Source organism: Ammospiza nelsoni, chromosome 3 (assembly GCF_027579445.1).
Source record: "Ammospiza nelsoni isolate bAmmNel1 chromosome 3, bAmmNel1.pri, whole genome shotgun sequence".
NCBI classification, from domain to species: Eukaryota; Metazoa; Chordata; class Aves; order Passeriformes; family Passerellidae; genus Ammospiza; species Ammospiza nelsoni.
This window is the reverse complement of record NC_080635.1, coordinates 113934678-113958715: the sequence shown is the minus strand read 5'-3', so window position 1 is coordinate 113958715 and position 24038 is coordinate 113934678. Positions and strand designations below refer to the sequence as shown.

At 55.1% G+C, this 24038-nt stretch overlaps 1 protein-coding gene across 1 annotated transcript; it reads left to right on the top strand.

The window, feature by feature from the left end:
* The first annotated feature begins 4337 nt into the window (after positions 1-4337).
* CLU (clusterin) lies at positions 4338-23368 on the top strand. Its single transcript, XM_059468253.1, has 9 exons — positions 4338-4431; positions 13135-13228; positions 13996-14144; positions 16581-16751; positions 20004-20421; positions 21667-21780; positions 22490-22716; positions 22947-23128; positions 23210-23368. Exons 2-9 carry the CDS (start codon positions 13138-13140, stop codon positions 23214-23216), a joined length of 1359 nt encoding a protein of 452 aa, XP_059324236.1. The 5' UTR covers positions 4338-4431; positions 13135-13137; the 3' UTR covers positions 23217-23368.
* The last annotated feature ends 670 nt before the right edge of the window (positions 23369-24038 follow it).

The following is a 24038-nucleotide window of genomic DNA, read 5'->3' as shown; positions in this document are numbered from 1 at the left end:
GGAACTGTGAGGTGAAAACTGGGAATGGAAGCTGCTGATGAGCAAAAATTGGGGATGTGCAGCCGTGGTGTTTTCTGGAAAATCCCTTTGTTAGGATTTTTCTCCTGAGAGGCCTCAGGAATGGAATGGAAACAATAATGAACATTGATTATCTGCTGTGTAAACAATAATGAACATTGATTATCTGCTGTGTAAACAATAATGAACATTGATTATCTGCTGCGTAAACAATAATGAACATTGATTATCTGCTGCTGTGGAATGCGGCAGGTGCGTCTGTGATTGGTCCCATGTTGGGTGTTTTGTGTCTGGTCACAAGATTTTATTATCATTCCATTTTCCTTTTCCTTTTCCTTTTCCTTTTCCTTTTCCTTTTCCTTTTCCTTTTCCTTTTCCTTTTCCTTTTCCTTTTCCTTTTCCTTTTCCTTTTCCTTTTCCTTTTCCTTTTCCTTTTCCTTTTCCTTTTCCTTTTCCTTTTCCTTTTCCTTTTCCTTTCCTTTCCTTTCCTTTCCTTTCCTTTCCTTTCCTGAAATTTCCTTTCCTGAAATTTCCTTTCCTGAAATTTCCTTTCCTTTCCTGAAATTTCCTTTCCTTTCCTTTCCTGAAATTTCCTTTCCTTTCCTGAAATTTCCTTTCCTTTCCTTTCCTTTCCTGAAATTTCCTTTCCTTTCCTGAAATTTCCTTTCCTGAAATTTCCTTTCCTGAAATTTCCTTTCCTTTCCTGAAATTTCCTTTCCTGAAATTTCCTGAAATTTCCTTTCCTGAAATTTCCTTTCCTTTCCTTTCCTTGAAATTTCCTTTCCTGAAATTTCCTTTCCTGAAATTTTCTTTCCTTTCCTGAAATTTCCTTTCCTTGAAATTTCCTTTTTTTTCTTCTATTCTTAGATAACATAACATAACATAACATAACATAACATAACATAACATAACATAACATAACATAACATAACATAACATAACATAACATAACATAACATAACATAACATAACATAATATAATATAATACTAAATGAAATTTTTAAAAACCCAAAATTTGAGGTTTTGCACCCCCTGTCAGCCTCAACCCTCAGTTCGAGGGAAATCTCCCCCCGCTGTGCCCGGCGCTGTATCGCTCATCCTGCACCATAATTAATTAATAAATAAATTCATTAATTAATTGATTGCTGCTTGAACATTGGCCCAGTCAAGCTCCGCGTTTCTAACACGAGGATGGGGGGGAGGTGTCCGTGCCTCAGTTTCCCCTGGAATGCCGCAGGAAGGAGCGGGAATTTGGGGCACCCCAGGATCGAGGGGGCTGTGCCTCAGTTTCCCCTGGAATGCCGCAGGAAGGAGCGGGAATTTGGGGCACCCCAGGATCGAGGGGGCTGTGCCTCAGTTTCCCCAGGAATGCCGCAGGAAGGGGTGGGAATCTGGGGTGGGAATTTGGGGGGGCTCTAGGATGACTGGGGGGCGGGGCTGTGCCTCAGTTTCCCTCCTGGAATGCTGTGGGAAGGAGCGGGAATTTGGGGCGGGAACCTGGGGGGGTCCGAGGATGAGGGGGGGGGGCATTTGTGCCTCAGTTTCCCCAGGAATGCTGCAGGACGGAACGGGGATTCAGGGCGGGAATTTGGGGGGGTGTCCCAGGATGTGTGTGGGGGGGGGGGCATTTGTGCCTCAGTTTCCCCAGGAATGCTCCAGGAAGGAGAAGGAATCTGGGGCGCGAATCCGGGGGGGAGTTTGGAGTGGGAATTTGAAGGATCCCAGGGTGGGGGATTTGTGCCTCAGTTTCCCCAGGAATGGCAGCTCCAGGAAGGAGCGGGAATTTGGGGTGGGAATTTGGGGGGGTTCCAGAATGATGCGGGCCCCGTGCCTCAGTTTCCCCCCAGGAATGTGTCAGCTCCAGGAAGGAGCGGGAATTTGGGGGGGGAGTTCATAGGATGGGGGGGGTGGGAGATGTGCCTCAGTTTCCCTCGGAACGCTGCGGGAAGGAACGGGAATTTGGGGTGGGAATTTGGGGGGGATTGCAGAACGATGTAGGGGGCTGTGCCTCAGTTTCCCCAGGAATGCCGCAGGAAGGAGCGGGAATTTGGGGTGGGAATTTTTGGGGGGGCCCGAGGATGAGAGGTGAGAGATTTGTGCCTCAGTTTCCCCCGGAATGCGGCAGCTCCAGAAAGGAGAAGGAATTTCGGGGGAGAATCCGGGCTGGGGAGTTTGGGGGGGATTGCCAGGATGGGGAGGGGGGAGTATCTGTGCCTCAGTTTCCCCCCAGGAATGGCAGCTGCAGGAAGGAGCGGGAATTTGGGGTGGGAATTTGGGGTGGGAATTTGGAGGAACCCAGGATGGGGGGGTGGGAGCTGTGCCTCAGTTTCCCCCCAGGAATGGCAGCTCCAGGAAGGAGCGGGAATTTGGGGTGGGAATTTGGGGAATGTCCGAGGATGAGAAAGGGGGGAATTTGTGCCTCAGTTTCCCCGCTGGAATTCTGCAGCTCCAGGAAGGAGCGGGAATTTGGGGCACCCCAGGGTTGAGGGGGCTGTGCCTCAGTTTCCCTCCTGGAATGCTGTGGGAAGGAGCGGGAATTTGGGGCGGGAATTTGGGGCGGGAATTTGGGGGGGTCCGAGGATGAGGGGGATTTGTGCCTCAGTTTCCCCAGGAATGCTGCAGAAAGGAGAAGGAATTTGGGGCGGATTTTGGAGTGGGAATTTGGGGGGGACCCCAGGATGGGGGGGTGGAGTGTTTGTGCCTCAGTTTCCCCTGGAATGCCGTGGGAAGGAGCGGGAATTTGGGGCGGGAATTTGGGGAAGGTCCGAGGATGCGGGGGGGGGGGGGGGGGATCTGTGCCTCAGTTTCCCCTCTGGAATTCTGCAGCTCCAAGAAGGAACCGGAATTTCGGGGGGTCCCAGGATGGGGAGGGGAATTTTTTGTGCCTCAGTTTCCCTTGGAATGCCGCAGGCAGGAGCGGGAATTTGCGGGGGGTGCTAGGACTAGGGGGGGCCGTGCCTCAGTTTCCCCAGGAATTCTGCAGCTGCAGGAAGGAGCGGGAATTTGGGGCGGGAATTCGGGGCGGGAATTGGGGGCGGGAATTTGGGGGGGTTCCAGAATGATGTGGGGCCCGTGCCTCAGCTTCCCCCCAGCTCCAGGAATTTGGGGTGGGAATTTGGGGGATGCCAGGATGAGGGACGGGCTGTGCCTCAGTTTCCCCAGGAGTGTGTCCCCTCCAGGAATGAGGGGGAATTTGGGGGGGTCTCACGATTTGGGGGGGGGAGTGGGCTGTGCCTCAGTTTCCCCTGGAACGCTGCAGCTCCAGGAAAGAGCGGGAATTCAGGAGGGGAATTCGGGAGGGGAATTCGGGAGGGGAATTTGGGGGCGGGGATTTGGGGGATCCCGGGATAGGGAGGGGGCCGGGTTGTGCCTCAGTTTCCCCCCATGGAATTTGGGGGAATTTTGGGGTCCCGGGGCTGTTTTGGGGGCGGGGCTTGGCCCAACTCCGGCCCCGCCCACCTCGGGGGAAGGGGGCGGGGCGAAGCCCCTCGGGCCGGGGCGGGAATTCATTAATAAATAAATAATTAATATTTGCGAACTCCTCCCTCTGGACCGGGGCGGGAATCCCCGGAGGAGTTCCGGAATTTAATTAATTAATTAATTAATTAATTAATTGCGAAACCCCCCCCTTCTCCCCCCCCCCCCGGGCCGGGTCGGAAATCCCCGGGGCAGTTCCGAGAATTAATAAATAAATAAATTAATTAATGAATTTGCCAACCCCCTCCAGGCCGGTTCGGGAATTAATTAATGAACAAAATCATTAATTTGCGAACTCCCCTCTCCGAGCCGGGTCGGAAATCCCCGGGGCAGTTCCGGGAGTTAATTAATGAATAAATTCATTAATATTTGCAAACCACCCCCTTCCCCGGGCCGGGTCGGGAATTAATTAATAAATTAATTAATTTGCGAAATTCTCCGGGATAAGGCGAGAATTAATTAATTAATTAATTAATTTGCGAAACGCCCCCTCCGGGCCGGGTCGGAAATCCCCGGGGCAGTTCCGGGAGTTAATTAATGAATAAATAAATTAATTAGCTTATCCCGGGCCCGAGGCCGGGCAGGGGGCGGAGCCGGGAGTTAATTAATGAATACATTAATTAATTAGCGAAGTCCCGGGCCCTCGGCCAGGCCGGGCAGGGTTGGCCGCGGAGCCGGGAGTTAATTAATGCATACATTAATTAACTAGCGGACCCCGGGCCCGCGGCCAGGCCGGGCCGGGCAGGGGGCGGTGCCGGGAGTTAATTAATGCATACATTAATTAATTAGCGAATCCCGGGCCCGCGGCCAGGCCGGGGCGGTGCCGGGGCCGTTCCAGAAAGCTCCGGGAGCGGGGACGGGGCGGGACCGGGACCGGCCCGGGGATAAAGCGGCACCGGAGCGGCCCCGGCACCGGCACCGGAGCGGGACTGCGGGTACGGCACTGCGGCAACCCCGAACCCCTGAACCCCGAACCCCTGAACCCCTAAATTCCCGAACCCCCGAATCCCAAATCTCCGAATCCCTGAACTCTCCAACCCCCAAATCCCTGAGCTCCAAACTCCTGAATCCCAAGTCCCTGAATCCCGAATCCCCGAACCTCTGAACCCCCAAATCTCTGAACCCCCAAATCCCCGAACCCCGAATTCCTGAATCCCTGAACCCCTAAATCCCCGAATCCCAAATCTCCCAATCCCCGAATCCCGGCACCTCCGAATCTCTGAACCCCCAAACCCCCGAACCTGGAATCCTCGAACCCCCAAATCCCAATCCCCGAACCCCCATCCCCAGATCCCCGAACTCTCGAACCCCCAAATCCCGAACCCCAAATCCCTGAATCCCCGAATCCTGGCACCCGCGAATCTCCCAACCCCGAACCCCCAAATCCCCGAACCCCCCAATCCCTGAATCCCAAATCTCTGAATCCCCGAACCCCTAAATCCCCGAACTCCCGAATCCCAAGTCCCTGAATCCCGAACCCCCGAATTCCAAATCCCCGAACCCCCAAATTCCCGAATCCCTGAACCCCCATCTCCAAATCCCCTAAATCCCTGAATCCCGAAACCCCAAATTCCCAATCCCCGAACTCTCGAATGCTCGAACCTCTGAACCCCAAATCCCACAATTCCGAATTCTAAATCCCCAAACCCCCAAATCCCCGAACTCCCAAATTCCCGAATCTCTGAATCCCTAAACTCCTAATTCCCGAACCCCCGAATCCCAAGCCCCTGAATCCTGAACCCCGAAACTCCAAATCCCTGAACCCCCGAATCCCCGAACCTCCAAATCCTCGAACTTCGAACCCCGAACCCCCGAACTCCAAATCCCCAAATCCTGAACCCTCGAATCCCTGAACCCCCAAATTCGCAAATCTCTGAATCCCTGAAACCCGAATCCCCAAGTCCTGAATCCCTGAACTCCCGAATCCCTGGACCCCCATCCCCAAATCCCTGAACCCCCAAATCCTCCAACTCCGAATTCCAAATCCCCGAACCCCAAATTCCCGAATCCCCAAACTCCGAGTCCCCGAACCCCCAAATTTCCAAATCCCAGAACTCCTCGAATCCCTGAACCCCAAAACTTCAAATCCCAAAACTCCCCGAACCTCCAAACCCCAAACCCCTGAACCCCAAACCCCCGAATCCCTGAACCCCAAATCCTCAAACCCCCAAATTTCCAAATCCCAGAACTCCCCGAATCCCAAAACCCTGAACCCCCAAATCCCCAAAACCCCGAATCCCTGAACCCTTATATCCTAAATTTTTGAATCCCAAATTTCCGAATCCCAAATCCCCAGATTCCTGAACCCCCAAATCCCCGAACCCTCAATCCCAAATCCTGAACCCCAAATCCCCTTCCCCCCCCCCTTTTTCCCCCCTTTTCCCTCCCATTTTTGGGGTCCCCCGGGCGGTTTTTGGGGTGGGGGCGGGGATGGAGCGGGCGGATGCTCGGCGGGAATTTCCCACAATTCCCCGCGCCGGGCAGGACCGAGCGGGGATTTGGGATTTGGGGGGATTATGGGGGATTTGGGGCGATTATGGGGGATTTGGGATTTCGGGAGGGCTTGTTTGGGATTTGAGATGCAGGGGGGGGGGGGTGATTTGGGATTTGGGGAGCGTAATTTGGGGTGCAGGGGGGTAATTTGGGGGTTTTGGGGTTTTTTGGGGGGGGATGAGGAGTTATTTGGGATTTGGGATGGAGGAGTGATTTGGGATGTGGGGGGGTTATTTAGGATTTGGGGTGCAGGGGGGTTATTTCGAGATGGAGGGGTGATTTGGGTTTTGGGGGGGGTTATTTAGGATTTGGGGGGTTATTTTGGGATGGGGGTAAATTGGGATTTGGGGGAGTTATTTGGGATTTGGGGTATCTGGGGTTATTTGGGACAGGGGGGTTACTTTGGGATGGCCGGGGTGATTTGGGTTTTGGGGGTGATTTGGGTTTTGGGGGGGTTATTTAGGATTTGGGGGGTTATTTTGGGATGGGGGTAAATTGGGTTTTGAGATTTATGGGGTTATTTAAGATTTGGGTTTTGGGGGATTATTTTGGGATGGGGATTATTTAGGATTTGGGGAGTTATTTGGGGTTTGGGATATGTGGGGTTATTTGGGACACGGGGGGCTACTTTTGGGATGGGCGGGGTTATTTGGGTTTTGGGGGGTGATTTGGGTTTTGGGGGGGGTTATTTAGGATTTGGGGGGTTATTTTGGGATGGGGGTAAATTGGGATTTGGGGGAGTTATTTGGGATTTGGGGTATCTGGGGTTATTTGGGACAGGGGGGGTTACTTTGGGATGGCCGGCGTGATTTGGGTTTTGGGGGGTTTATTTAGGATTTGGGGGTTATTTTGGGATGGCGGGGGTGATTTGGTTTTGAGATTTATGGGGTTATTTAAGATTTGGTTTTGGGGGATTATTTTGGGATGGGGATTATTTAGGATTTGGGGGAGTTATTTGGGATTTGGGATTTGGGGGGTTATTTGGGACACGGGGGTTACTTTTGGGATGGGCGGGGTTATTGGGTTTTGGGGGGTGATTTAGGATTTGGGGGGTTATTTTGGGATGGGGGTAAATTGGGATTTGGGATTTATGGGGTAATTTAGGATTTGGGATTTGGGGGAGTTATTTGGGTTTTGGGGGGTTATTTAGGATTTGGGGGTTATTTGGGTTTTGGGGGGGTTGTTTGGGATTTGGGATGGAGGGGTTATTTGGGATATATGGGACGGGGTTTTTTTTTTCGTATTTGGGGGATTGTTTGGGATGGAGTTTTTAGGATTTGGGGGTTTTTTTTGGGGATTTGGAGAGTTCTTTGGGCTGTGGGCTGTGTTTTGGGGTTTGGGCTGTGTTTTCCTGGTTTTGGGGCTGCGTTTTGAGTTCCTGGGATGTTTTTGGAGTTTTTTTTTTGGCCGTTTTTGGGGGGTTTGGGGCTGTGGTTTTGAGTTTCTGGGCTGTGTTTTGGTTTCTGGGCTGTGTTTTGGTTTTGGGCTGTGTTTGAGTTTCTGGGCTGTGTTTTTGGGTTTTAGGGCTGTGTTTTGGGCTGTTTTTTGGGGTTTTGGGCTGTGTTTTTTGGGGTTTTGGGCTGTGTTTTTGGGCTGTTTTTTGGGGTTTTGGGCTGTGTTTTTGGGCTGTTTTCTGGGGTTTTGGGCTGTGTTTTTGGGCTGTTTTTTGGGTTTTGGGCTGTGTTTTGGGCTGTTTTCTGGGGTTTTGGGCTGTGTTTTTGGGCTGTTTTTTGGGTTTTGGGCTGTGTTTTTTTTTTTTTTTTTTGCTTCTGGGCTGTGTTTTGGGTGGGTTTTTTGGGGCTGTGTTTGGTTTCTGGGCTGTTTGTTGGGGCTGTATTTTGAGTTTCTGGGCTGTGTTTTGGGCTGTGTTTGGTTCCGGGCTGTGTTTCGGTTTCTGGGCTGTTTTTGGGGCTGTTTTTTGGGTTTTGGGGCTGTGTTCGAGTTTCTGGGCTGTGTTTTTGTTTCCGGGCTGTGTTTTTTGCTGTGTTTGGTTTCCGGCAGTTTTTGGCTGTGTTTTGGTTTCTGGGCTGTTTTTGGCTGTTTTGGGGGGGTTTTGGGCTGTGTTTTGTGGCTTCTGGGCTGTGTTTCAGTTTCTGGGCTCTTTTTGGGCTGTGTTTTGGTTTCTGGGCTGTTTTTTGGGTTTTGGGGCTGTGTTTGGTTTCTGGGCAGTTTTTGGCTGTTTTTTGGTTTCTGGGCCGTGTTTCAGTTTTTGGGCTGTGTTTTTTGCTGTGTTTGGTTTCCGGGCAGTTTTTGGGCTGTGTTTTGGTTTTCAGGCTGTGTTTTTAGCTGTGTTTGCTTTCTGGGCAGTTTTTGGGCTGTGTTTCAGTTTTTGGGCTGTATTTTTGCTGTGTTTGGTTTCTGGGCAGTTTTTGGGCTGTGTTTTTTGCTGTGTTTGGTTTCTGGGCAGTTTTTGGGCTGTGTTTCAGTTTCTGGGCAGTTTTTGGGCTGTGTTTTGGTTCCCAGGCTGTGTTTTTTGCTGTGTTTGGTTTCCTGGCTGTTTTTGGGCTGTGTTTCAGTTTTTGGGCTGTGTTTTTTGCTGTGTTTGGTTTCCTGGCTGTTTTTGGGCTGTGTTTTTGCTGTGTTTGGTTTCCGGGCAGTTTTTGGGCTGTGTTTCAGTTTTTGGGCTGTGTCTCAGTTTTTGGGCTGTGTTTCAGTTTTTGGGCTGTGTTTTTTGCTGTGTTTGGTTTCCCCCCCCCCTCAATGCCCAGGGGCTGTGTTTTTGCTGTGTTTGGTTTCCTGGCTGTTTTTGGGCTGTGTTTCAGTTTTTGGGCTGTGTTTTTTGCTGTGTTTGGTTTCCGGGCAGTTTTTTGGGCTGTGTTTTTTGCCGTGTTTGGTTTCCTGGCTGTTTTTGGGCTGTGTTTCAGTTTTTGGCCTGTGTTTTTTGCTGTGTTTTTGCCGTGTTTGGTTTCCGGGCAGTTTTTGGCCGCCGTTCCTGCAGTGTCACCCTGCGGTGCTGGGGGGGGTTGGGGACAGCGGCCCCCCCGCACTGAGCCCGCATTGCACAAGGCCGGGAGGGAGCGGGGCTGGCCCGGGGCTCTCTGGGTGTTATTTGGGTTTTTATTTGGGATTTATTTGGGTTTTTATTTGGGATTTATTTGGGTGTTATTTGGGTTTTTATTTGGGATTTATTTTGGTTTTTATTTGGGTTTGTTTTTTTTTTTTTAGTTTGTTTTTTAGGTTTTTATTTAGTTTTTATTTAGTTTTTATTTAGTTTTTATTTAGTTTTTATTTAGTTTTTATTTGGGATTTATTTCGGTTTTATTTGGGTTTATTTGGGTTTTATTTGGGTTCGAGTTTTTTTTTTTTTTCTTTTTATTTGGATTCATTTGGTTTTATTTGGATTTTATTTGGGTTTATTTCATTTTTATTTGGGTTTTATTTGGGTTCCGTCTGTGTTATCTTTGGGTTCTGCTTGGGTTTTATCTGGGTTTGTTTTTTAAATTTGGATTTATTTGGGTTTTATTTGGGTTTATTTCGGTTTTATTTGGGTTTGGTTGTTTTTTCTTTTTATTTTGATTAATTTGGTTTTATTTGGATTATTTTGGATTTATTTGGATTTGTTTTTTAAATTTGGTTTTTTTTGGGTTCTTCTTTTTTGGGTTCTTCTTTTTGGGTCTTATTTTGGTTCATTTGGGTTTTATCTGGGTTCTGTTTGGGTTTGTTTTTTTTTACTTGGATTCATCTGGTTTTATTTGGATTATTTCGGGCGTGTTTGGGTTTTATTTGGGAATTGCACAATCGCGGAGGAGGCGGCGGCTCCCACGGCGGGGCGGGGGGAGACCCGGGGCCGCTCCTTTATTTGGGGAGGGGGGAACACGAACCGGGGCCGCTCCTTTATTTGGGGAGGGGGATAAAAGGGACCCGGGGCCGCTCCTTTATTTGGGAGGGGGAACGAACGGAGGCCGCTCCTTTATTTGGGGAGGGGGGATAAAAGGGACCCGGGGCCGCTCCTTTATTTGGGGAGGGGGGATAAAGGGACCCGGGGCCGCTCCTTTATTTGGGGAGGGGGATAAAAGGGACCCGGGGCCGCTCCTTTATTTGGGGAGGGGGATAAAAGGGACCCGGGGCCGCTCCTTTATTTGGGGAGGGGGATAAAAGGGACCCGGGGCCGCTCCTTTATTTGGGGAGGGGGATAAAAGGGACCCGGGGCCGCTCCTTTATTTGGGGAGGGGGGATAAAGGGACCCGGGGCCGCTCCTTTATTTGGGGAGGGGGATAAAGGGACCCGGGGCCGCTCCTTTATTTGGGAGGGGGAACGAACGGGGGCCACTCCTTTATTTGGGGAGGGGGGATAAAAGGGACCCGGGGCCGCCCCCCAGTGCCCAGGGACCCCCTAAACCCTTCCCTGCCCCCCAAAACTCCCCAATGCTCAGGGACCCCCTCCCCTCTGCACTCAGGACCCCCCTAAACTCCCCCCAAACCCCCCCCCCTCAATGCCCAGGGACCCCTCAATGCTCAGAGACCCCCACAAGTGCCCCCCTAAACACCCCCTGACCCCCCCAAACCGCCCGTGGCCCCTAAACCACCCCAGTGCTCCCCTAAAACCCCCTCTGCCCCTCCAAACCCCGTCCATGCCCACGGACCCCCACAAGTGCCCCCCTAAACCCCCCTAAAACCACCCCACTGCCCAGGGACCCCCAAAATCCCCCTGCCCCCCTCCCCCCCGTGCCCAGTGTCCCCCTAAAACCACTCCAGTGCCCCCCCCAAACCTGCCCAAAATTTTCTGAACCCCCCCAGTGCCTCCCCACACCCCCCCAAAACCTTTTAAACCCGCCCCCCCCCCCCCCCCTCAGGGCCACGCCAAACCCCCAGTGCCCCCCTAAAACCACCCCAGTGCCCCCCAACCCCCCACGTGCCCAAGGACCCCCCAAAAGCTTCTAAACCTCCCCAAAACCCGCAGCCCCCAACCCCCGCCGTGCCCCCCCCCCCCCCCCCCCGGTTCCCGCTCCGGGTTTGTTGGGTTGGGGGGGGCGGGGCGGGGGGGGAGGGGATGAGTCACAGCCCCGGGAGGGGGGGGAGGGGCGGGCCCGGCCCTGACCCCCCCTGACCCCCCCCGGCCCTGTCCCTGTGCCCTGACCCCCCCCGGCCCTGTCCCTGTCCCCCGTTCCCTCCTGTCCCTGTCCCCTCCTGTCCCCTGACTCCTCCTGTCCCTGTCCCCTGTCCCCTCCTGTCCCTGTCCCTGTCCCCTGTCCCCTCCTGTCCCCTGACTCCTCCTGTCCCTGTCCCCCGTTCCCTCCTGTCCCTGTCCCCTCCTGTCCCTGTCCCTGTCCCCTGTCCCCTCCTGTCCCTGTCCCTGTCCCTGTCCCCTCCTGTCCCTGTCCCCTGACCCCTCCTGTCCCTCTCCCCCGTTCCCTCCTGTCCCCTGACTCCTCCTGTCCCTGTCCCTGTCCCCTCCTGTCCCTGTCCCCTCCTGTCCCTGTCCCCCGTTCCCTCCTGTCCCTGTCCCCTCCTGTCCCTGTCCCCCGTTCCCTCCTGTCCCTGTCCCCTCCTGTCCCCTGACTCCTCCTGTCCCTGTCCCCTGACCCCTCCTGTCCCTGTCCCCTCCTGTCCCTGTCCCCCGTTCCCTCCTGTCCCCTGTCCCCTCCTGTCCCCTGACCCCTCCTGTCCCTGTCCCCCGTTCCCTCCTGTCCCTGTCCCCTGTCCCCTCCTGTCCCTGTGCCCCCCCCCGACGCCTCCTGCCCCATCTCCTGTCTCTTGTCCTCTCCTGTCCCCCCCTGACCCCCGTGTCCCTGTCCCCAATCCCTGTCCCTGTCCCCAATCCCTGTCCCTGTCCCCCCATCCCGTTCTGACCCCGCTGTCCCTGTCCCCATCCCTGTCTCTGTCCCTGACCCCCCTGTCCCCTCCCCCAGACCATGGCACTGTCCCTGTCCCCTCCTGACACCCCCTTGTCCCTGTCCCCCGTCGCTGTCCCTGTCCTTGTCACCCCAGCCCCTCCTGTCCCCCCATGTCCCTATCCCCATCCCCCCATCCCGTCCTGACCCCACTGTCCCTTTCCCCCCCCCGTCCCCGTCCCTGTCCCCCCTGACCCCCATGGCCCTGGCCCTGGCCCCCCTGTCCCATTCTGTCACTCCTGTCCCTGTCCCCTCCTGTCCCTGTCCCCCCTGCTGCTGTCCCACCCTGTCCCCCCCCCCGTCCTCCCCTGTTCCCCCCATCCCTGTCCCTGTCCCCTCCCCCAGACCATGGCACTGTCCCTGTCCCCTGACCCTGTCCCTGTAACCCTGACCCTGTCACTGTCCCTGTCCCCTGGCCCTGTCTCTGTCCCCTGTCCCTGTCCCTCTTGCTTTCCCCAGACCATGGCGCTGTCCCTGACCCTGTCCCTCCCGCTGTCCCCTCACCCTGACCCTGTCCCTGTCGCTGTCCCCAGGCCATGGCGCTGTCACTGTCCCTGTCCCCTCACCCTGTCCCTTTGTCGCTGTCCCCAGGCCATGTCCCTGTCCCCTGTGACTGTCCCTGTCCCCTGACCCTGTCGCTGTCCCCAGGCCATGGCGCTGTCACTGTCCCTGTCCCCTGACCCTGTCCCTGTCGCTGTCCCCAGGCCGTGGCGCTGTCACTGTCCCTGTCCCCTGACCCTGACCCTGTCGCTGTCCCCAGGCCATGGCGCTGTCACTGTCACTGTCCCTGTCCCCTGACCCTGTCCCTGTCACTGTCCCCAGGCCATGGCGCTGTCACTGTCACTGTCCCTGTCCCCTGACCCTGACCCTGTCCCTGTCGCTGTCCCCAGACCATGGCGCTGTCCCTGACCCTGTCCCTCCCGCTGTCCCCTCACCCTGTCCCTGTCACTGTCCCCAGGCCATGGCGCTGTCACTGTCCCTGTCCCCTGACCCTGTCCCTTTGTCGCTGTCCCCAGGCCATGTCCCTGTCCCCTGTCACTGTCCCTGTTGCTGTCCCCAGGCCATGGCACTGTCACTGTCCCCTGACCCTGACCCTGTCCCTGTCGCTGTCCCCAGGCCATGGCGCTGTCACTGTCACTGTCCCCTGTCCCTGTCCCCTGACCCTGTCCCTGTCGCTGTCCCCAGGCCATGGCGCTGTCACTGTCACTGTCCCTGTCCCTGTCCCCTGACCCTGACCCTGTCGCTGTCCCCAGGCCATGGCGCTGTCACTGTCCCTGTCCCTGTCCCCTGACCCTGACCCTGTCGCTGTCCCCAGGCCATGGCGCTGTCACTGTCGCTGTCGCTGTCACTGCTGGCACTCCTGGCCCTGGGGGGGGCTGAGGCGCTGCTGCCCCCCGGGGAGCTCCGAGGTGAGGGGGGCAAATTTGGGGGGCTGGGGGTTAAATTTGGGGAGGTTTGGGGTTAAAATTGCGGAGTTTGGGGAGGGTCGGGTCATGGGGTCCCATTTTGGGGCGGTTGGGGACAGTGGGGGGGGGGGTCACTGGGTCCCATTTTGGGGGAGGTTTGGGAGGGTCACAGGGTCTCATTTTGGGGGGCTTGGGGGACGGGGGGGTCATGGATTTTCATTTTTTGGGGGTCACGTCCCCAGAGGATGCCCCAGGTTTTCATTTGGGGGGTTTTGGGGCAGGATCAGAGGTTTTAGTTTTGGGGGGAGGTCACAGGGTCTCATTTTGGGGGGATCAAGCCCCCAGGGGATGTGATGGGTTTTCAGTATGGGGGTGCTGGGGAGATGGGGTCACAGGGTCTCTTTTCCCTGATTTTCCACTACTTTTCCCCAATTTTTCCCCATTTTACCCCCACTTTTACCTCTGGTATTTCCTCCTGATATTTCCCCCACTTTCCCCCCATTTTCCCCCAGATATTTCCCCGTGATACTTCCCCACTTTCTCTGCAATTTTTCCCCACTTTCCCCAATACTTCCCCCCGCTTTCCCCAGGATATTTCCCACACTTTTCCCTGGATATTTCCCCCACTTTTCCCTGGATATTTCCCCCACTTTTCCCCCTGTTTTTCCCCCACTTTCCCCTCAATTTTTCCCCAGTTTCCCCCGGATATTTCCCCCAGTTTTCCTCCACTTTTCCCCCCATTTTTCACCCCACTTTTCCCCTCCCCGCAGAGCTGTCAGCCGCCGGCAGCCGCGTGGTGGACGCGGAGGTGGAGCGGGCGCTGCAGGGCGTGCGCAGGATGCAGGAGCTGCTGCAGCGCAGCGACCGCGGGCACCAGGAGCTGCTGCGCTCCCTGCAGCAGGCGCAGCGCGGCAAGGAGGTGTGGGATGGGATTGGGAATGGGATTTGGGACAGGAATGGGATTGGGAATGGGATTTGGGACAGGAATGGGATTGGGAATGGGATTTGGGAATGGGATTGGGATTGGGAACGGGACTGGAATGCAGCAACCACGGGCACCAGGAGATGCTGCGCTCCCTGCAGCACGCGCAGCACGGCAAGGAGGTGTGGGAATGGGATTGGGAATGGGAACGGGAATGGGATTGGAAATGGGAACGGGAATGGGAATGGGATTGGGAATGGGACGGGAATGGGATTGGAAATGGGAACAGGAATGGGAATGGGATTGGGAATGGGATTAGGAATGGGACTGGGAGCGGGAACGGGAGAGGAGCGCAGCGCAGCAGCCGCGGGCACCAGGAGCAGGCACAGCGCGGCAAGGAGGTGTGGGAACGGGATTGGGAATGGGATTTGGGATTGGGATTGGGAATGGGATTGGGACTGTGGTCGGGTGAGGGATGGGACTGGGAACAGGATTGGGACTGCGATTGGTGAGGGATGGGATTGGGAATGGGAACGGGAGTGCAGCGCAGTGACCGCGGGCACCAGGAGCTGCTGCACTCCCTGCAGCAGGCACAGCGCGGCAAGGAGGTGTGGGATGGGATTGGGATTGGGATTTGGGATTGGGAATGCAATTTGGGATTGGGAAAGGGAATGGGATTTGGGATTGGGATTTGGGATCAGGAATGAGAATGGGATTGGGAACAGGAATGGGATGGGAACACAATGGCCATGGGCACTGGGAGCTGCTGCACTCTCTGCAGCAGGCACAGCACGGCAAGGAGGTGTGGGATTGGGATTGGGATTGGGATTTGGGATGAGGAATGGGATAGAGAATGGGATTGGGTGAGGAATGGGACCAGGAATGGGAGTGGGGTGCAGCGACTGTGGGCACCAGGAACTGCTGCGCTCCCTGCAGCAGGCGCAGTGCGGGAAGGAGGTCTGGGATTGGGAACAGGGACAGGAATGGAATTGGGATCAGGATTGGGAATGGGATTGGGATTGAGATTGGGAATGGGTATGGGAATGGAGCAGAGTGGCCACGGGCACCAGGAGCTGCTGCACTCCCTGCAGCAGGCACAGTGTGGGAAGGAGATGTGGGATTGGGATTTAGGATTGGGAACAGGATTTGAGATTGAGATCGGGACAGGGATGGGAATGGGATGGGTATGGGAATGGGATTTGGGATTGGGATGGGCCAGGAATGAGATTGAGATGGGCCAGGAATGGGTTGGACTGGGAATGGGATGGAGTGAGAATGGGGTGGACTGGGAATGGGATGGGCCAGGATTGGGAAGGGGGCACGCCATCCTAGAAATGGTGTCTCCTGGATCCAGGGAATGGTGTGTCCCAGGAATTGGGAATGCTGTCAGGATCGGTGTGTTCTGGGAACAGGGGATGCCATCCCGGGAACAGCGATTGCTGTGTCAGGGGTTGGATATCCTGGCAGTGGGGGATGCTGTGTCAGGGGTTGGGTGTCCTGGGAACAGCGGTTGTTGTGTCAGGATCGATGTGTCCCTGGAACGGGGATTGCTGTGTCAGGGATTGGATGTCCTGGGAATGGGGGATGCTGTGTCAGGGGTCGGGGTGGCCCTGGGAGCAGGGATTGTTATCCTGGGGATCGCTGTGTTCTGGGAACAGGGGATGCCATGTAGGAGTTGGGGTGTCCTGGGGCTCTGGGAATGCTGTGTGGAAGCTGGAGTGTCTCGGGGTTCTGGGAATGCCATGCTTGGGGTCTGGCTGTCCCAGGAATCTGGGAATACTGTGCTTGGGATCACTGTGTCCCAGGAATTTGGGAATGCTGCGTGGGAGTTGGGGTGCCCCAGGGCTCTGGGAATGCCATGTGGGGATTGGGGTATCCTGGGACTCTGGGAATGCCAGGAGTGGGAATGCTTGGGAATTGTGTGTCCTGGAATTCTGGGAATGCCATGTGGGAGTTGGGGTGTCCTGAGAATCTGGGAATGCCATGCCGGGACTCTACTGCTCCCAGGGCTCTGGGAATGCCATGCTTGGGATTGCTGTGTCCCAGGACTCTCGGAATGCCGTGCTTGGGATTGGGGTGTCCATGGAATCTGGGAGCGGCAGGATTGGGAATGCTAGGGAATTTTGAATTGTTACGTCCTCTGGGAATGCTTGGGATTGTGTGCCCTGGAACTCCGGGAATGCCATGTGGGAGTTGGGGTGTCCTGGGGCTCTGGGAATGCCGTGTGGAAGTTTGGGTGACCCCGGGGCTGTGAGAGTGCAATGCTTGAGAACGGGGTATTCTGGGAATCTGGGAATGCCGTGTGGGGATTGGGGTGTCCCAGTGCTCTGGGAATGCTGTGCTTGGGATTGCTGTGTCCTGGGAATGCCGTGCTGGGACTCGGCCGCTCCCGGTGCTCCGGGAACGCGGATCTGAGTGCGGCATTCCCGGCAGGAAGCGGTGCAGCTGGCGCGGCAGAAGGAGCAGGAGCTGTCGGCGCGGGGCGAGCGCTGCAACGCCTCGGTGCAGGCGCTGTGGGAGAGCTGCAAGCCCTGCCTGCGGCAGCGCTGCCTCCGCTTCTACTCGCGCACCTGCCGCAGCGGCGCCGGGCTCGTGGGCCGGCAGGTGAGGCACGACAGTGGGGAAACACACTGGGAAAACAGCGGGGAAATACTGGGAAAACAGCGGGGAAACAGCGGGAGAAAATGGGGAGACACCAGGGAAATAATGAGGAAATACTGCAAAACAATGGGGAAGCAATGGGGAAACAGCGGGGAGAAAATGGGGAGACACCAGGGAAATAACGAGGAAATACTGGGAAACAATGGGGAAGCAATGAGGAAACAGCGGGGAGAAAATGGGGAAACAATGGGGAAACAACGAGGAAATACTGGGAAACAGTGGGGAAACAGTGGGGAAATACTGGGAAAACAGCGGGGAAACAGCGGGAGAAAATGGGGAGACACCAGGGAAATAACGAGGAAATACTGCAAAACAATGGGGAAACAACGAGGAAACAGCAGGGAAACAGTGGGGAAACACCGGGGAAACAATGAGGAAATACTGAGAAAATAATGGGGAAACACCAGAAAACAGCAGGGAAAACACTGGGGAGACACCAGGAAACAGTGAGAAAACACCAGGGAAATACTGGGGAAACAACGAGGAAATACCAGGAAACAGTGGGGAAAAATGGGGAAACAACATGGAAATACTGGGAAACAATGGAGAAACAGCGGGGAAACACCAGGAAAACACTGGGGAAACATTGGGGAAATGCCAGGGAAACTCTGGGAAACACTGGGGAAATACTGGAAAAACACTGGGGGAAAAAATGGAAAACAACAGAGAAACAATGGGAAACACTGGAAAAAAAATGAGGAAATAATGGGGAAACATTAGGGGAACACTGGGGAAACATTGGGAAACACTGGGGAAACAGTGGGGAGATACTGGGGAAACACTGGGGAAAGACCGGGGAAATACTGGGAAAATAGCTGGGAAATAGTGGGGAAATGGCAGGGAAAAAATGGGGAAATAATGGGGAAACACCAGGAAACAACAGGGAAACAGTGGGGAAAAAACCAGGAAATACTGAGGAAACACTGGGGAAACACCAAGGAAATAGCAGGGAACCAATGGGGAAATAACAGGGAAATACCAAGAAAACAATGGGGAAACAACTGGCAAATAACAGGAGACTGGGGAAGCACTGGGGGGACAATGGGGAAGCACTGGGAAAACACCAAAGAGATAACAGGGAAACAACAGGAAAATAGCAGGGAAACAACTGGAGACACGAGGCAAACACTGAAGAAATAACGAGGAAACACTGGGGAAATACTGGGGAAATAATGGGGAAATAGCAGGAAAAAAATAGTGAAACAGTGGGGAAACAATGGGAAAACACTGGGGAAACACCAGGGAAAGATTGGGCAAATAATGGAGAAACAATGGGGAAACAATGAGGAAATACCGAGAAACAATGGGGAAACAGCAGGGAAAAACCAGGGGAACGGTGGGGAAATAATGAGGGAAAAATGGGGAAATACAGGGGAAAGAGTGGGAAAACAATGGGAAAAAATGGGGAACAACATGGAAATAACAGTGAAACAATGGGGAAACACTGGGGGAAAAAAAGGGAAACACCCGGAAAATATCAGGGAAACAAAGGGGAAAAACCAGGGAAACAACAGGGGAAAAAATGGGAAACACTGGGGAAATAACAGTGAAACAATGGAAAAACAATGGGGAAACAATGGAAAAACAACCAGGAAAATACTGGGAAAACAATGGGGAAACAACAGGAAAAAAATGGAGGGGGGGGATTGGGGATGATCCCGTTCCTTTAGCCAGAGCGTCAGTGGCTGAGGGACACAGGAATACTGGGAAAATGGGATTTGGGATGATCCCATTCCTGTTAGTGACCCCACACCGGTCAGGGGCACCGGGATACAGGAAAAGGGGATTTGGGATGATCCCATTCCCACATTTGGGATGATCCCATTCCTGTTAGTGACCCCACACCGGTCAGGGGCTCCGGGATACAGGAAAAGGGGATTTGGGATGATCCCATTCCCATTCCCGTTAGTGACTCCAGGCAGGGGAGGGGCACCTGGGTACTGGGAAAAGGGGATTGAGGGTGATCCCATTCCCACATTTGGGCTGATCCCATTCCCATTAGTGACCTGAGGCAGATCAGGGACACCGGGTTTGGGAAAAGGGGGAACTCAGCCTCACCCCAATCCCATTCCCATGAACTGGTAAACTGCTGGGGAGGGATCCCACATCACACGGGAATACCGGGAAGGGCCGGATTTTGGCCTCATCCCATTCCCATTCCCAGAGATTTGGCTGCTGAGGGATCCCACAGGGATATCAGGAAAGGGGGATTTTGCCCTGATCCCATTCCCAGAGGGTCTCCAGGTGTGGGATCCCACATGGCCTGGGATCCTGGGAATGGCTGGGTTTTGATCCCATTCCGAGAGGGTCTCAGGTGAGGGATCCTGGGAACAGCTGGGTTTTGATCCCATTCCCTGAGGGTCTCCAGGTGCAGGATCCCACATGGCACAGGGATACCAGGAAAGGGGGATTTTGCCCTGATCCCATTCCCAGAGGGTCTCGGGTGCAGGATCCCACATCACACAGATATCCTGGGAATGGCTGGGTTTTGATCCCATTCCCAGAGGGTCTCCAGGTGCAGGATCCCAGGAATGGCTGAGTTTTGATCCCATTCTCAGCAGGTCACAGGTACAGAATCCCACATCACACAGGGATACCGGGAAAGAGAGATTTTGCCCTGATCCCATTCCCAGAGGGTCTCCATGTGCAGGATCCCACATTGTCCAGGGATCCCAAGTTCTGACCCCATTCCCAGTGGGTCTCCATGTGCAGGATCCCACATGGCACGGGGATCCCAGGTTCTGACCCCATTCCCAGAGGGTCTCAGGTGTGGGATCCCACATCACACAGAGATCCTGGGAATGGCTGGATTTTGACCCTGGTCCCAGAGGGTCTCCATGTGCAGGATCCCACATGTCCCAGGGATCCTGGGAAAGGACGGATTTTGATCCCATTCCCAGAGGGTCTTCATATGCAGGATCTCACATCACACAGGGATCCCAGGAAAGGGGGATTTTGCCCTGATCCCATTCCCAGAGGGTCTCCATGTGCAGGATCCCATATCACACAGGGATACCAGCAGTGGGGGCTTTTGCCCTCATCCCATTCCCAGAGGTTTGGCAGCTGAGGAATCCCACAGCAATCAGGGATCCCAGGAAAGAGGGATATTTCCCTGATCCCATTCCCAGAGGGTCTCAGGTTCAGGATCCCACATTGCCCAGGGATTCCAGGTTCTGACCCCGTTCCCATTCCCAGCTGGAGGAATTCCTGAACCACTCGTCTCCCATCTCCATCTGGGTGGACGGCGAGCGCCTGGACTCGCTGCTGGAGCGCGACGAGCGCCAGGAGCGGCAGCTGCAGGACCTGGAGGAGCGCTTCGGCCTCATGGAGGACGGCGTCCAGGACATCTTCCTCGACAGCTCCCGCGTCCAGAGCCGCCTCCACCCCTTCTTCCAGGCGCCCTTCGGCGGCTTCCGTGAGGCGCTGGGGCCGCCGGTGCAGCGGCTGCGCCTCCCGCGCCGCTCCCGGCGCTTCTCCGGAGACTTCTTCCCCTTCTTCCCGCACCGCCACGGCGGCTTCCAGCAGCTCTTCCAGCCGCTCTTCCAGATCACCCAGCGCATGCTGGAGGACGCCCAGGGCAGCTGGGAGAACCCCACCGGAGAGTTCGGGACAGGTGGGGATGGAGGGGAGCGGGATGGCGGGTGGGGGATCCCGAATTCCGGTGGGTTTGGGGAAAAGAGTCGCGGGAAATCAGCGAAACTTGGGAGGATTCTGAGAAGAGTCCCAGAAAATCCTTTGAAAGATTGGAGGATTCTGAGAAAAGATTCCTAGAAAATCCTTTGCAACTTTGGAGGGTTTAGAGGATTCTGGGAAAAGGTTCCCAGAAATTCCTCGGCAGCCTTGGAGGATTCTGAGAAAAAATTCCCAAAAAATCATTTGCAACTTTAGAAGGTTTGGAGGATTCTCAGAAAAGATTCCCAGAAAATCCTTCGCAACTTTGGAGGATTCTGGGAAAAGATTCCCAGAAAATCCTTTGCAACTTTAGAAGGTTTGGAGGATTCTGGGAAAAGATTCCCAGAAAATCCTTTGAAGCTTGGGAGGATTCTGAGAAATGATTTCCAGAAAATCCTTGGCAACTTTGGAGGATTCAGAGGATTCTGAGGAAAGATTCCCAAAAAATCCTTTGCAACTTTAGAAGGTTTGGAGGATTCTGAACACAGATTCCCAGAAAGTCCTCTGCAACTTCAGAGGGTTTGGGGATTCCATAAAGGGATTTCCCATGGAAACCTGGGAATCACGAGCTCTGCTGGTGGTGGGCTGGGATTTGGGGTGTTGTCCCACCTCGATCCCGGCTGCCATCATGGGAATGGGGTTTTTTTGGGAATGTTTGGTTTTTCTAGGAATGCTGATGATGGTTTGCTTGGGAATGTTGGAGATGTTGGGTTTTACTTGGAATGCTGCTGAATTTTTGGGGGGTAATGCTGCAGGTGTTTGGGTTTTTTGGGAATATTGCAGGTGTTTTTTTGGGGAATATTGAAGGTATTTGGGTCTTTTTTGGGATTGCAGAGGATGTTTTTTTGGTGTTGGTTATTTTGGGATTACAGTGGATGTTTTTTGGGATTACAGCCGATGTTTTTTGGGTGTTTGTTTTTCTAGAGACTGCAGCCAATGTTTTTTTTTGTTGTTTTTTTTTTTTTTTTTGTTTTTTTTTTTTTTTTGGGATTACAGCTCACGTCTTTTTGGTGTTTGTTTTTTTTGGGGAATGTCGCAGCCGGTGCTGTCACCGTCTGCCAACGCAGCCCTGGGGATGGGAGGGGCCCAAATTCCAAGGAAAAATCCCTTTTCTGGCACCTGGGGGGAACCTGCTGGGGCTGGGGGGGGGATTTGGGGCACTGAGGCCAGCCCGGAATTCCCGCAGAATCCCGGAATTTCAGCAATGACCGGATGGTTTGCCGGGAGATCCGGCGGAACTCGGCCGGCTGCCTGCGGATGCGGGATGAGTGCGAGCAGTGCCGGGAGATCCTGGCCCTGGGTGAGCCGGGAATGGGGACTGGAACCGGGAATGGGGATGGAAAAGAGGATGGAAAAATGGGGATGGGGATGGGAATGGGGACAGGAACAGGGAATGGGGTGGGAATGGGAATGGGAACAGGAAAAGGGATGAGGGGATGGGGAGAGGAATGGGGATGGGAAAGGAGATGGAAAACTGGGAATGGGGATGAGAATAGGGATGGAACAGGAACAAGGATGTAGATGGGGATGGGAATGGGAACAGGAATGGGGGGCACAATTCAGGGTTTGGGGTGCATTTTGGGGCATGGGGGGATGGGATGGGGATGGGAAATGGAAATGGGAATGGGCATGGGAAAGGAGATGGAAAACTTGGAATGGGGATGGGAATGGGGACGGGGATGACGATGGGGATGGGAACAGGAATGGGGATGGGAACGGGTATGGGAATAGGGATGGGGATGGGAATGGGGACGGGAAAGGAGATCAGAAACTGGGAATGGGGATGGGACAGGAACAGGGAATGGGAACAGGAATGGGGATGGGCATGGAGATGGGGCTGGAGATGGGAATGGGAAAAGGAATGGGGGGCACAATTCAGGGTTTGGGGTGCATGGGGTGTGTTGGGGTGCATTTTGGGGTGTGGGGGGGATGGGATGGAACAGGATGGGATGGGATGGGATGGGATGAAGCCAGCAGGGCCATGCTGACCCCATCCCACCCCGTCCCAGACTGTGGGCAGGAGGATCCCTCTCAGCAGGAGCTGCGGGAGCAGCTGGAGGACGCCGTGCGCGTGGCCGAGCGCTTCACGCACCGCTACGATTCCCTGCTCCGGGAATTCCAGGAGGAAATGCTCAACACCTCCGGCCTGCTGGATCAGCTGAACCGCCAGTTCGGCTGGGTGTCCCGCCTGGCCAACCACTCCATGGGCTCTGACGGCTTCCTGCAGGTCACCACGGTGAGGCCGGCGGGATGGGGCCGGGATCGGGGCCGGGATCGGGGATGGGAAGGCGGAAAGTGGGACAGGGCCACAAAGGGCTCTTTGTGCTCCGGCCGGGAATCTCTTGGCAGAGCCGGATGCTGCCGGGATGGGAGCCAAGGTCAGGGGCCCGCCTGGGGCTCTCCCGCGGCCGCTCCCACCTCACAAACCCAGATTCTCCCACGGGATGACCCCCGTGCCCATTCCAGGTGCTGTCCAAGGCTCCGAACCCCGAGGACCCCTCGGTGCCCCCGGACACGCAGGTGACGGTGCAGCTCTTCGACTCGGAGCCGCTGGCGCTCACCGTGCCCGGGGACATCCCCTGGGACGACCCGCGGTTCATGGAGAGCGTGGCCCAGCAGGCGCTGCAGCACTTCAAGGAGAACGCCGTGTGAGTCCTGTGGGATATTCCCAAACCCACCCCCCCCAAGGGAAAACAGCAGGCTCATCCCGGATTTTTCCTCATTTCCAGAGAGTAGCTGCGCAATGCCGCCGCTGCCGCCCCTCCGGATCCCCCTTCCCGGGGGGAATTCTCAGCATCGCTGCCACCTCTCCCCTCCTGACCCTTCCTGCTGCCAGGACCCTGCAGGGCCCCAAACGGAAAATAAAGGTAGAGTTGAACACCCTGGAACTGCCTACGGAGTTTTTGGGATCATCCTGTGGGAAAAAAGGAGGCAAAACAACCTCGGAATTTTCCGTAATTTCGTCATTGCGGAATTGTGGAGTTGAGGAATGAGGATCCGGTCCCAAATCTGATCCAGCAAGAGCTGCCCAGGATTGGGGGCCTGTCCCCATCCTGTGGGACACAAATCCCAATGCCAGGGCCTGTCCCAGTTCATGGACACAAATCCCAGTGCCAGGGCCTGTCACCATCCCGTGGGACACAACTCCCAGTGCCAGGGCCTGTCACCATCCCGTGGGACACAAATCCCAGTGTCAGGGCCTGTCCAGTTCATGGACACAGATCCCAGTGCCAGGGCCTGTCCCCATCCCATGGACACGGACACGGATCCCAGTGCCAGGTCCTGTCCCAGTGCCATGGACATGGACACAGATCCCAGTGCCAGGGCCTGTTCCCGTGCCATGGACACGGATCCCAGTGCCAGGGCCTGTCCCCATCCCGTGGGACACAAATCCCAGTGCCAGGGCCTGTCCCCATCCCATGGACATGGACACGGATCCCAGTGCCAGGGCCTGTCCCAGTGCCATGGACACAAATCCCAGTGCCAGGGCCTGTCCCAGTGCCATGGACACGGACACGGATCCCAGTGCCAGGGCCTGTTCCCGTGCCATGGACACTG